Raw genomic sequence first — 13,273 nt, forward strand, 5'->3', positions numbered from 1 at the left:
TTTCATTCTCCACTTACTCCAACCGTCGTACTTCTCTGTTCACTTGTTTAAATCAAGCATAAAGCTCTAACTGTTCTTTGAATATTTATGACTAGTTTTTATCTCATGCCATGCATACAAAACATACTTGATTTCTTTCCTAAAAGTTTTTTCAAGTGCAAAGTTTTAAAAACATGTGGCTTTTATTGCAGGCAGGAATGAATAACAGCATTCCACCAGTAACCACATTAAATGGAACAGTAATATTCATATGCGTAAGGGCAAAAGCTGCCTTGTTTCCTATTTGCAGTTGAACTCTGAAATTAATTAAGAACTAAAAGGATCTGACAGTCATTAGGATCTTTTAAAAAGGAGTGGAAGTGGCAGATGGGACCCACGCTCCAAAAAGCTCGTCCATGCTATCAATAGCACAGAGGATGTGAGCCCTGAGCATGCTCCTCATTGTCGGGCCGGTGTGGGGAGAGGAGAATCGCCGTCCTGAACAATGAAGAAAGGCACTTTCGTGACCTCAGAACCGCAGGATTCACGTCAATTGCACTCGTGCTCCTAAGTCACTTTGCAGCTTGTGAAAACGCCGTCTCATCCCGTCGGTGCCGCACACGCTCGAGTATTTGCTCTGCACCCAGAGTGCAGGGTGCCAGCCAAAGGCTGGTGCCAGGACAGTGTGGGTCCCAGCTCCCTGGGCACACTGTGGGAGGGAGGATAAATCCCCCCAGAGCAGCAGCATTGCTCCTGGTCCACTCCAGCGCCTGTGCCTGGGGCTCACTGCTCCAGTCACTGCGTGGCCAAGGATGTGGGTGCAGGTGCAACACACGTGGAGTGTCCCACTGGGGACGCTGATGGAAATGAGGGCTGGTAATAAAGTACACTGGTATAAAATGGGGAGAACTGGAAGGACAGGCAAGCCCCAAAGCTGTAAGAAGAGTCAACGGGCACTTCTCCTGCGATGGCCTTTTCTAGTCATTCAAACAAAGCTGAATGAAACTCGGCCCCGGGCAACCAGGTGGGAATCTAACATTGATCTTCCCCGGTGACAGCATTTCATGCCAGGATCTGAAACTCTTGCTAAAGTCTTGCTTCTCCTCCTCCTCTTGCTGCCTCAAGCAAGGATCCTGGATGCTGGGGCTGCGTAGGCAGACAGCAAGGTGGAACCTGGCAGCCGCAGCTCCCGTGGGGTTAATGGATGTCCCGGCTCAGGATTTGATGTCATGCTGCAGCCCTGGCCTTGGGAGCGGGTGCTGGGATGGGTTCCCCCACCACGGGCATCACCCAACCCCGGGGCCAGCAGTGCTGAGCAGAGCCCGGTGCAGCCCTGCTGGAGTCGTCAACAGGCTGCTCCCGCTGCTGGTGGCTCGCCCGAGCCCAGGCTTCCCCTGATTTATGTCTGGGGCAGCCACTGCCTTTTCTCCCCCCCTCCCCCGTTTCCCCTTATTTCTTCCCTTGAGCCCCACAGCTTCCTCCCGCAGGAACCTCTGCCTGCAGTGCCCATAATTGCCCCATGGGAGCCCGTTTTAGCGGCGACGATCAGGGGTTAAAAATTGTCACCATGGTGCACCCCATTGGACCCAGCATCTGTTGTTTGATTTATGAATGACTAGCACGCTCCCTCCCTGCGTGCTGCTCTCAGATCCCCTTCCCTTCGCTACAAAACAGATCCAGACACCCGCATGGCCCTACTGAGCGCTGTGCTCCTGAGAGCTCTGAGGCAGGGTTTGCGATGAATTTTTAATAGAAAGCTTCCTCTAAGCCTCTGCGCTCACTTCCTTGCCGTCGAAACGAGTGGCTCTGCTGCTAAAGAGCAGCTCAAATGAATTAAAAACTCCAGAGGAGCCTGTAAGGGAAGCAGTCCCAGTGAGTAATGATTTAAAGAGCCGCTGACCTCCCCGCAATGCGAACAGTAGCTTTTAAGTATTTGCAAAGAGGCCCATACAAATCCTGGGTCTTATCCTCTTATTAACCTCCCCTGGAGCACGGGGAGGGTAGCGGAGGAATAATCCCCATGTGTCGATGTCTCGTAGTTTGTGGAGGACCAGAGCGGTGTGACGTTTGCCCCCTGCCCGAGTCTCTGACTCCGGCTCTGCTGGAAAGGATGATCCAAAGGAAAGCTAATTCCCGTGAGGGCACAGCAGGATGGGTGCCCGTGGCTCTGGGGTAGCTTTGCTCACCTCAACCCCTCCTTGCAGAAGCAAGCTCTGCACCTCTGGGGGTCACCACCCAGTTTGGGGCTGGGGGAAGCCCAGTTCGCCACTGCTCGGTGTGGTTGGCGTCTTGTTTTATATCGCTGCCAGCTGGCAACTGGCTTTGCACCGACACGACAGGGAAGCAGGGGGCTGTGCAGCGGGTTATGGGGGTAAGTCTGCATCCCAGCACCCTGAAGTCAAGAAGCAGCAGGGGTGGGAGGCCAGAGGGTGCTGGAGAGGGCGGCTTTTGGATAGAGCGGGATGCAGTACCCTGCGCACCTGGGATTGCGTGGGTACTTGGGGATGCAGGCGCATCCTCAGCCAGGGTACTTTGGCAGGGAGTGCTATGTTGCTTCGAGGACCCCGAGGCGATGTAATGAGGGGCCCTTTCCAACAGGTTGCTCCCAGTATAAAAAATGGGTTAGAGAGATTTGTAGACAGCAGGGCTGTGAGTGGACATGGAATGGACAAAGCCACCGAAGCAGGAGAAGGAGGGAATTTAAACCTGGAAGCAACCACCATACTGCAGGGAGACAGCTGCGCTGCTGGGACCGAGCCTGAAACCACCCCATGGATGCTTGCAGGACAGGGTGGGCAGCCAGCATCGTCCCCCCACCCTGTACCACCCCAGGGCTGCATCTCTGAAGGGGGGGGGGGGGGGGGAGGAGGAGTGGGTGACACCCCTGGGGCTGCCCAGGGGTGCAGCTGGGGCAAGGGCGGTCGGTTCAGAGGCCGGCGCGGGGGGGGGGGGGACGGGACGGGCAGAGCCCGTGAGGGGTGGGGGCAGTAGCGCCCGTGGAGGGGTCAGCAGAGCCCGTGGGGGGGTCAGAAGAGCCCGTGAGGGGCCCAGCAGAGCCCGTGGGGGGGTCAGCAGTGCCTGTTGGGGGGTCAGCAGCGCCCGTGGGGGGCTCAGCTGAGCCCGTGGGGGGATCAGCAGCGCCCGGGCCGCCCCGTCGCGGACCCCTGGCGCCAACTAGCGGCTGCGCCGCCGCACTACACCCTCGCCGCGCATGTGCGGTGCTGCTCCCCGTCCCCTCCCTCGGGGGGAGGGGGACACCGGCGCGGGGTGGGGGGACACACCGGGATGGGGACGTGCCGAACCGGCGGCAAAACCCGCCGTGGGACCATGGGTCGGTTCTCCCCGCCCGAGGCTCTGGGTTTTGTGTGCCCCCGTCCCGCTGCTGAAAGGGGGGCGAAAAATAGAACCAAACCCGTGGCCGCTTTCACCTAAAAAGGGCAGGATCCAGCGCCGGTAACCGCGGGGGCCGCCCGACGTGCGGGGCTGGCGGCCGCGGCCCCCTCCCCCTCGGGGCCGCCTGCGCGCGGCGCTGCCCCCGGCACCGGCTCGACGGAGCCGCCTCGCCCGGCGCGGCTCCGCGGGGGCCCGGCTGCTCTCCCGGGGGGGGGAGCAGCCAGAGAATCTCCCCTCCTCTTGGGTAAAAATAATAATAATATATAGAGATATCTACCTTTTTTTTTTTTTTTTTTAACAAAACCGAGTTTTTTCGGGGTCTGGCGAGCAGCGGGACGCGGAGCGCGGGCCGGGCTGGCCCCTCCGGGCACTGCGGCTTGCGGAGGAAAATGCTTCATTAGTTTGTGGAGGGAATTCAGGAAAAAGGGGGATATTTTTGCTGTTGGGGTTTTGGGGTTTGGGGTTTGGTTTTAGGGTTTTGGGGTTTTTTTTGCTTGTCTTAAGGAAAACTGCGTTTCACACCGCGCAGCCGGGAACGCTGCAGCCCGGCCGGCTCCGCTCAGACGGGGCCGTCCCGGTCGCTGAACGGCAGGGGCGGGCGGAGCTCAGCCCCGCCGGGAGCAACCGGGCAGCGGGGCCCCCCCGGCTCTGCCCCCGCCTCGCCCCCCCGATTCTGCCCCCGCCCGCCCCTTGGTTCGGCGGTGCCGCGGCCGGGGCTCCGCGGGCAGCCGCGGAGTGGAGCGAACCGCCACTTTCGTTCTCTTCCCGCAGAACCGGTGGCTTCGCCACGAATTTTCTCGCCAACGATTCCGGCCGAGGCCGCCGGCCCTGCCCGCAGCCGCAGCCCCGGTGGAGCTGCCGGAGGCGCTGGGCGCTGCGGGCGCCCCGGGACGGCCGGGGATGGAGACGGTTGGGGTTTTTTTAGGGGGGGGCAAGCTGGGGAGCAGCGGTTTTCAGCGCAGGCCGTGGGGCCTGCCGCCCCCCCTCCCCCTCCGTCGGGCACGCGTGTGCCGATGGTCCCCAGCGCCTGCCCCAACGGCCCCCGCTCCCCCCCGCTCCGTCCCGCCACGGTCGAGCCCCCGCGGGAGGCGGCAGCGGGAGCGCTCCGCGGCGGGGAGGCGGTGGGGCCTCGCTGCATCCCCGGCCGCTCTCGGCCTCGGCCCCAAACCGTCCCCATCGCGCCCCACAGCCCTCCGGCGGCGGCGGCGGCTAGAAGCCACCGGGGCCCCGACGTGCGCCCGCCCCGCCGGTCCAGCTCAGGGGGAGGGCGTGGGTCCCTTTGGTCACGCCCTTTTCGAGGAGACCACGCCCCTCCCCGCATTTCCCCGCCCCTTCGCCCCTCAGGAGCAGGGTGGTGGGCGGGGAGAAGGCCCCCCGCGGCCCCTCCATTGGCGCGGCGCCCCGTCCGTCAGGGCGCGGCCCGCCCCCCCGGGGCCGGCAGTAAATACGGTACCGGGCGGCGCGGCTGACACTTGGGAGCTGGTTTCGGGGCCGCCCGGAGGAGGGGACCCGCTAGCAGCCGAGGGCGCCCGGCCGCGACGTGGCTCTGCCGGGGCTCCGCGCCGCCTTTCCCCGGGCGGGGCGGACGGGACCGCAGCGAAACCACCGGGAGCGAAGCCCGGAGCCGGGCGGGAGCGGACACCCCGCCCCGCTTTACCCGAGCCGCCCCGCCGAGGACGGCGATCTGCCGGGACGGAGCGAGGCAGCGCGGGGCCCGGCCGCCGCTGCCCCCGCCGCGCCCCCCCACCGAGCCGCGCCGCTGCCGAGCGGTGGGCACCGGGCCCCGCCGGGTCCCTCCTCGTCCCCCCCGGCCGCGGCGGCTCCCTGACGCCCGCCGTTGTGATGCGTATTCCCGTAGACCCGAGCACCAGCAGGCGCTTCACACCCCCCTCCACGGCCTTCCCCTGCGGTAAGATGGGCGAGAACAGCGGGGCGCTGGGGGCGCCCGCCCCGGGAGCCCGGGCCCGCCCCGAGGTCCGCTCCGTCGTGGATGTACTGGCCGACCACGCCGGCGAGCTGGTGCGCACCGACAGCCCCAACTTCTTGTGCTCGGTGCTGCCGTCCCACTGGAGGTGCAACAAGACTCTGCCCGTCGCCTTCAAGGTAAGCCGGGAGCTCCGGGGCGAGTTGCTGCCGGGCGGGTGGCCCCGGTGGCTCGCAGGGACCGGCTCTGTGCTTGCCCTCTGCCCCGACCCACTCGCCTCTTTCCCTCCACCCCTTTCGCTTCAGCTCGCTCCTGACATCACCTTCAAGGGAGCTCGGTTTATTATTTTTAATCGTCTCCGCATTGCCCCGCGGTCACAGCATCTTAGATATTCCGTACAGTTAGGAGCTCTCAGGCAACTTTGAAGTTTAATGAGAGTGGAGGTTAATTACCTTTCTGGGAGAGGGAGAGAGGCAGGGAAGGCAGATCTAATCTGCAAAAAAAAAGAAAGCGAAGAGCTGAAGCGTCGGCACCGGGCTGCGCTGCCCGGGCTCCCCGGCTCCGCTCCCGCGGGACGGCGTGACCCGACGGGGCGCCCCCGGGCCGGGCGCTGCCGGGGCTGGGCTGGGGGCAGCGGGGCTGGGGGGAGCGAAGCCGAAACCCAGCGGTGGGGGGAGCCGGGCAGGCCGGCAGCGGGGGCCCGGGAAGCCCGGCAGGGCTGCGGAGGTGGGGGTTGCCCACCGGGTCCTGGTGCCGGGGGCTCGGGGCTGCTCCCCGGGCCGGGGGGTGGGGGTGGGGGGTGAGGGCTTTCCCACCCCCTCACCCGCGGGTTCCGCGCTCCCCGCCGCGGCCGGGCTGGGCGCGCAGCTCCGCGCTTGGCCGCGCTTTTTCCCCCAAAAATCAAACAAAAATAAAAGCACAAACACCCCCAGCGGGGCCGAACGCGGCCTGACCCCCCCGCCCTCCCCCGCGGAAGCCCCTCTCTCCCTTTAACCCCTTTTTTAACTCATTTTCCCCGTTCCCCTCCGAGTTTTCAGCCTTCCTCGGGGGTTCGGCTTGCTTTTGGTTTTGCTTTGGTTTTTGAGGGGAAGGATTTAGACGGGGCTGGGGGGGAGACACGCACACCGTAGGGCAGGTTAGTTCTGCCCGCAGTTAATTTTAGCCTAAAATCCTTTCGTCCTGCCCTAGGTCGTAGCCCTCGGAGATGTGCCCGATGGGACCGTGGTCACGGTGATGGCAGGGAACGATGAAAATTACTCGGCAGAGCTCCGCAACGCCTCCGCCGTGATGAAAAACCAAGTAGCAAGATTTAACGACCTCAGATTTGTTGGGAGAAGCGGCAGGGGTAGGTACCGGCCAGGAAATGGTTGCTTTTTTTTATTATTTGCCTTTTTAGAAAAGAAAACCAATATTGAGTTTTGTTTTGTTTTATTTTAACGGCTGGTGGTTTCGTTGTTGCGGATTGGGCTTGTGTAGGGAGGAACCGCGCGGGATGCGGGAGGGATGCGGGAGCGGTGCTTCGTCTGCTGCCGTGGTGCGGGGGAAAAAAAACTTAAAACCCCCTTATTAATAAAGCCTCGGCGGTGGGGCGAGGCAGCCCAAACTCAAATTCTGCCGAATTTCTCTCCTCAGCGAGATAAAAGGAGGCGGTGTGTGCTCGGTGTGTCCCCTCCGCAGGTGAATGTGCTCAGGGGCAATAACCCACCTGGGCAGCTCGGTGGGTTTTGGTTGTTTTCTAATTTTTTAAAATTTGATTTTCACTATTTTTCAAGTAAAATAATAGCCTGGTGCTTGGCATGAGGGGCATGCCGTGGGCAGGGTGCGGAGAGGCTCGGTCGGTCGGGAGATGCGGGCGCAGGGCAGTTTCACTCGTTTTCTCCACGCTTGTTGCATGGAGAAGTGGGACAGAAACGGAGCTTTGGGGCTGTAGAGGTTGGCTCTGTCATCCAGCTTTGAACGGGTCACACTGCTGGGTTTTTCAAAACAAACCGTCAAGGGGGTCGGGCTGTGCCATCGGGGGAGAGGGAAATAAATCCCCAAAATGCTGAACGCCAATGGGTGTCGGGGTGCCCTTCCCTCCTGACTGGTCCCTCGCAGACCTGAATTTCAATGAGTATCAATAGAATTTCAGCGTTTCATCAGCCTTATAAACGCTGCAGCTCGAAGCACTTAACTGTTCATTTAAACCAAAATAAGAATACTGTATTTCAGTGACCATGTGGCAGCATTTTCTCAACGGCTTCGAACATACATGCACAATGTCAGATATATTTTGACTTCTCTGCATTAATTAAAAGCAGTGATGTTAGGAATTATTTGCATGTAATAACTGTTTACTTGTTCCTCTTTATGAAACTTGAATAGTTTACATTCTTTCATACATTTCCTTTTTCCTGTTGGCTCCTTCTCCATGTTGCAGTTTCTTTAAAACTCTGCACTTAACTGGTTGCAGGTTGATGGATGGAAAATGTTTTTCTTTTATGAATTAAGCTTTCATTTCTGTAATCAATTATTCTCTTAGACTCTTTTCTTTCTGTGTGTGTGTGTTGGGTTGGTTTTTTTTTTTTTTTCATCCTCCTTACACAAATTTCCAAACTGAATGCAACCCAATCTCAGCTTGATTCTTGAATTCATTATTAACTTAATTCCTTTGCATTCCCAAGCTCTGAATTAACAGTAGTTTACAGTTTTGGAAAGCACTTGGGTGAAGAGTCTCCTTCCTCCGGCAGAGTCCGGGCAAATACTCATTACAGCAGTGGAAAACCTCCGCTGCCGCTAACAGGCTTTGGCGTGGGGAGCGTAACTCAAGTGCTGAGTTGAATATTTTTTTTTTATATCTCTATATACATATTCTTGTGGAATGAGGCTGTGTAATATTTGCAAAGGCATAACCTTGTCAGGGCTCCCTGGGGCTGGCGTGAAGGCGGCGCAGTGGGGTTTTCTCGCAGCGTGAAGCGTGTGCTTAGCTCCCCGCGTACGGCCGTGCTGGCCCAGAACGGGCTCTTTCAAACCGATTTAGTGTGAAAAATCGTTTTTATTGAATTTTTATTCTGGGTGTCACACTTGCTTTCCCCTGTTTGGTTTAATCTCTGAAAGCCTGGTGCTGGTTGAATTTATTCTGGCAGAAATGTGGCTTCGTTGCAAAATGTTTTGGTGGAGCAGAGCTCTGTGTGTCTGCGTAGAAATGTTTGTGTAAATCCGATGTGTGGACGTGTGCATCTGTAAACACATGCGGTCTGCCCGCCGTGAGCAGCCCGTACGTGTGCCTGAGCTGCAGGAGCCCTGGAAAATTGGAAGCAGAGAGGCTCTCGTTTTGAAAACAGGACTTGAAATAGTTCAGATTTGGGTATTTTTTAGTAGTAACGTGTCTGGGATTGTTCCCCGGCACTGTGAGCTGGGAAGAACAAGTCCTTACGCCCTACCCCCCACCCCTAAAATTACCATCTCCATGTGGAAGACAAAGGGAGGGAAGAAGGACCAGTTTCCCCCTGGCTTCACAAAAAAAAAAAAAAAAAAAAAAAAAATTAACCCCCCTTTTCTGCTCATTGTACTGTGTAAAATGAAAGCCAAGGCCAGCGGGGTGCTGTGATGCTGCTGCACCCCACCACCTGCTCTCCCAGCTGGAATAACCTCACACACTCCCCCCCCACCACCACCCCGGAGCATCCCCCAGAGTCGCGCGTCCTCCCAAACCCACCCAGGAGCTGGGATCCAGCCCCACGCAGCCAGCGAACTGCGGCCGGGGCAGGGTGGGAATGAGTAACTTCAGCCCAGCTTCCCGAGAAGGCGGGAAATGAGTAAAAATGATGCTAAGTAATAATTGTCATTTTCGATTCGTGGGAGGATTTTTTTGAGAGCTGTTCAGAGACACAGAAACGGCCTGGCTGGCTCCACGGAGCGGCCGTCCTCCCTGGAGAGGGATTCCTGTCTGCAGCGTGCAGGGGTGGGGAACAGAAATGCAGGGAAATTATTTCACGTGGAGGATGAAAAAATTATTTAAAAAAAAAAAAAAAAAATCAGATGCAGCAGCAAGTAGGGGAGCCGGGCACAGAGCTGCTGGGCTCCGTGTTCTGTGTCTCACGCTGGGCTTGCCTGCACGCTGCCTGCTCCCCTCGCATGCAAAGGGGCTCCTTCCCTTGCCTCTCCTCCCGCGGAATTTCCTAAATAATTGCTCCTAATAATCCTCATCCCTGTGCTCTGGTTCTGCAAACGTTTTGCCAACAAATACTTCGTGTTGGTTGGGTTTTATGTGGCCGTGCAGGCGCCTGGGAGCCTTCGTGCTCCGCAGGCTGTGGCAGCACGGCTCTTCCGTGCAGGTTGTCAGCGTGACAGTGGGGATTAAAATTGTATTTGGGAAGGTTAAAAAAGGAAAAGTCCTTTTTGTGCAGAAAAATGAGCTGAAGGTTTGTGCGCTGTTTAGTCCTGGTTTAAATGCTGAGGCTAGGGAGGGATTGATGCTTGCTCTCTCCTTTAAAGCCAGATTTTTGCTGTTTTGCTCCCTTCCCCACGACTCTCCCACCTGGGATAATTGCAGGATGTTCTCCAGCAGAGATAATTTCATTTTTATGTGTATTCTTTTTTTCCTTCTAGCTGTATAAATACGATTTTGTTTTGCTATGGGTATTCTCAGGTCCAACTCTGTAGATAGGTGATGGTCAGGATCTGAAAACCCCTAATCCCTTTAGGGAAAAGGGAAAGGAGGTGGTTTCTTCCTGCATATATTTGTGAAATAAAGGCTGGAGGAGTTGAGGGCTATTGCACGGGCATTTCCAGCCGTATTCCTTCTGGGGTTTATACCTCTGAAATACTCGATACCTTTGAAATCCCACAGTGGTTGCTCTTGGGGGGCTGGTTAGAGTGGTTTGCTCCCTAGCGTTTGCAACCTTCCCCCTTTACCCTTTACCTTTACCAAGGGATTCCTGAACCTTGGAGGCTGCGGGAGAGCAGAGGCATCGAGCAGGCGATGGCAGCCGATGATGGGCAAGGAGAGGGCAGAGGGTCTGGGGTGGGGGTGCTGAGGCCGCAGGAGGTGAATGGGTTTGGGGTCGGGGTGGGTGCTGGGAGAGGAGAGCAGGGTGGTACCAGGGTGCAGGTGTGATAACACCCTCCAGTGCCAAAACTGTGTTCGGGCTGCGGGTGGAAACTTGTTCTGCTGAGGCAAGGGGTCACTGTTGTGTTCTTGCAAAACTGGGCTCCCAAGAGCCTTTAGCTGCTCTACCATTTTTTCTTATTTTTTTTTATTTAAAAAAAAAAAAAGATTACAAGCTCGGTGCTTCAAAAGCATCTCCAAAAGCCCCCGTGATGGCATCTGAACTCTTTCCCAGCAGTGGGTTCCTGCTCTCTCGTCAGGGCTGGGAGCAGGGTATGGTCCCCGCAGCCAGTGGGACCACCTCTCTGGTGGCCACTTTGGTGGCCAAAGCTGGCTGGCTCTATTCTGGTTTTTGTTGTTTCCAATTTCTGGCCCCCATACATGGGTTGTGGGTGCCCATGTGACCGCGGCGCAGCTCCCCACCAAACGTCCCCGGGGTGGGTGCAGCCACAGGGCCAAAGCCACCAGGATTCCCCTGCGGATGCCAGCACCCATCACCTGCAGACCAATGCCATCTCACCAGCTTGCTCCTGCAGGACCATCCCATGGGTGCCAGGACCCAAATCAGTCCCCTGCAGAGGGGGTCCCGCATCCAGCATTGTGTGTCGGATTCCCATGGGAAAAGGGGAAGCATCCGGGAAAGCACCAGGAAGCTGCTGTGGGTGGAGGGGTCGATATGGGGACAGGGCAGGGGGGACTGGGGACACAAGTGACTTTTCCATCCAGGAAGGTCTTGGCTCCCGCTCTGAACTGGGTCCAAGCCTGTCTCTGCTGCAGCCAGCTGAACCCCAGCGGGAGCCGGCCGAGCTTTGTGTCTCGGCAATAATGTCTCATAAAATTAAATGATGTGTGTGTTGGAGTTCGGTGGATGTGGATATTTGTGTCTGAGCTTGCTCCAGCAGGAGCCTTTCTCTCCCACAAGGGCTGAACCCACATGAATACCCTCATTTCTCTCGTTGATGTGTGTTTTTATTTTTTTCCCCGCTTCGCCCTCCTTAGGAAAAAGCTTTACCCTGACGATCACCGTCTTCACCAACCCCACCCAAGTCGCTACCTATCACCGAGCCATTAAAGTGACCGTAGACGGACCCCGGGAGCCACGAAGTAAGTGATGTGTTTTATTTGGCAGCCGCTGAGCAGCGAAGGGGGCGTGTGGGGGGCTGAGCTCTCTGTGGCCAAAGGATGCAGGTTGCCCCTGCAGCCAGGCAAAGCCAGGCAGGGCAGGCATCGTTTGCAGCGTGCAGGGCTAACGAGCTGGCATTGGCGTGGCCGAGAGAGCCCGTGTGACTTGGCTCCTTTTATTTTCTATGCATGGCAGAGCACGGCGTGGGTCCCTGCCTGCTGCCTGCTCTTGTTGCACTCCGTATCCCATCGTGAAGGGATGGTTTTATAGGTCCAGTCCGCTATAAACGGGTGGGACGTGGGATGTAGGGAAAACGCTTCAGGCTTCAACAGCAAAAATACAAAGAGCTTGCACCTGGTGGCGTGCAGGGCATCGCTGGCGAGGATGCAAAGCCAGAGGTGCTGTGCCTGGCTTTGGAGGCTGGTTTGCTGATTCTTAAGCTAAAAATGTTTGCAGGTTTCCTTCGTCCTGTGCTTGTATTTGCCTGTCTGTCCGCACGGGCCCAGGAGAGCACCTTCCCCTTTTGGTTAGCGGTGGTTTCGTTTTTGGGTTGTCAAAGGCTCTGACCGGCAGTGCCCGCGGCCGGGGGCTGCGCTGCTTGAGAAAACCAAAGAGACGAGTCAACCGCAGAAATGTCTTTCTGTTTTGATCGAGTAGGTGCTCCTGGGTGCAGGACGGTGCCTCCTGGTTGAGGGTGGCTCTTGGTGAAGGTGGCTGTGAATCGCCCTCGCTGGGTTGGTTTTTGGCATTGGGCTGGTTGGAGCTCACCTTGGCATCGCCCGTGATCCGAGGAGTGCAAGGAAAGGCTCCGGTGGCATCAGTGGGGGAGTTTTCCTTTTGCCACGAGTAGGATTTGCTCTGTGGAACCTCCTGTGTGGTGGGGCCTTGTCCCCAGGGCCTCAGTCTCCAGCTTCTTGCTCCCACTTTGCCTTCCTGCTCACTCAGCACCACCCTGGGGACTATAAAGCAGAGTTTGTTCCCTTTGCGTGTAAAGCTGTCAGTGCCCAAATTGAAGGGAAACTGTTTGATCCTTCTAAATATGCTTTAGAAAATATTTTCTGTTGATGCTGTCGTTGGGCCATCGGTGCCCCTTGATGTCAGGCCAGGTGGAGGCTGTTACCTCGGTGAGGGAGTTTTATTTGCTTCAGGGTTTGTTGGATTTTTCTTCCCCCTTGATTTTTATTTTGGAGCGTGAAAAGCTTTACGGGAGCCTGTCGAGCCGCCGGGCTGGATTTGCAAAGCTGGAATCCAGGCGATGCTGTGCTGTTGGTTTTTCTTTTAAGCCAGAAACACAAGGCAGGTCCCTGTTGTGGGGCTGTGGCAACAAGCAAACGTGGGTCGTGGTGGGTGCTGCAGCCACCAGGAATGGGCTCAGCCTGGGGCTGGGAGGGGAAAGCAGGGAAGGGTTGGGCAGGGAGTTTCACAACTCTCCCAGGTCAGGAATAGAAACCAGGTCTCCTGACTCTTGGCTCAGCCCTTTATCTGCTGCATCAGATCGCCTTTCTAATAATAATAATAATCAGGAATACATAAATAATAATACAAGGTAAGATAGTCGCTACTCTGAGCGTTTGGTTTGCTCTGACTTCACCAATAGCCAGTGCTCGCCAAACCCCTGCTGAATCATACCTGCTCCTCCTGAATTTCAACAGCTCGGCTGATCGCTCCCGATCTTTCATTTACATTTTCTGATACAGAGGCGACGGCTTCCCAGCCAGACGGGGAGCTGGGGGGCTGAGCCGTGGGCATGCTCGCCCTGTGCTCT

The 13,273-nt window shown here is 57.3% G+C and overlaps 1 protein-coding gene across 3 annotated transcripts in view; it reads left to right on the plus strand.

The window, feature by feature from the left end:
* The window catches only part of RUNX3 (RUNX family transcription factor 3), a 60,465-nt gene that overhangs the window by 14,518 nt on the left and 32,674 nt on the right, over positions 1 to 13,273 (plus strand). Inside the window, exons 2-4 of one of the 3 annotated variants that reach the window (XM_055800279.1) lie at positions 5,231 to 5,475; positions 6,485 to 6,641; positions 11,385 to 11,489. In XM_055800279.1, coding sequence (XP_055656254.1) covers positions 5,231 to 5,475; positions 6,485 to 6,641; positions 11,385 to 11,489 — 507 coding nt within the window. Of the gene's footprint in view, positions 1 to 3,863; positions 5,476 to 6,484; positions 6,642 to 11,384; positions 11,490 to 13,273 lie in introns of those variants that run through there. The other 2 variants (XM_055800278.1, XM_005234130.3) reach the window with 2 other exon arrangements.

Source organism: Falco peregrinus, chromosome 3 (genome assembly GCF_023634155.1).
Source record: "Falco peregrinus isolate bFalPer1 chromosome 3, bFalPer1.pri, whole genome shotgun sequence".
Lineage (NCBI taxonomy): Eukaryota > Metazoa > Chordata > Aves > Falconiformes > Falconidae > Falco > Falco peregrinus.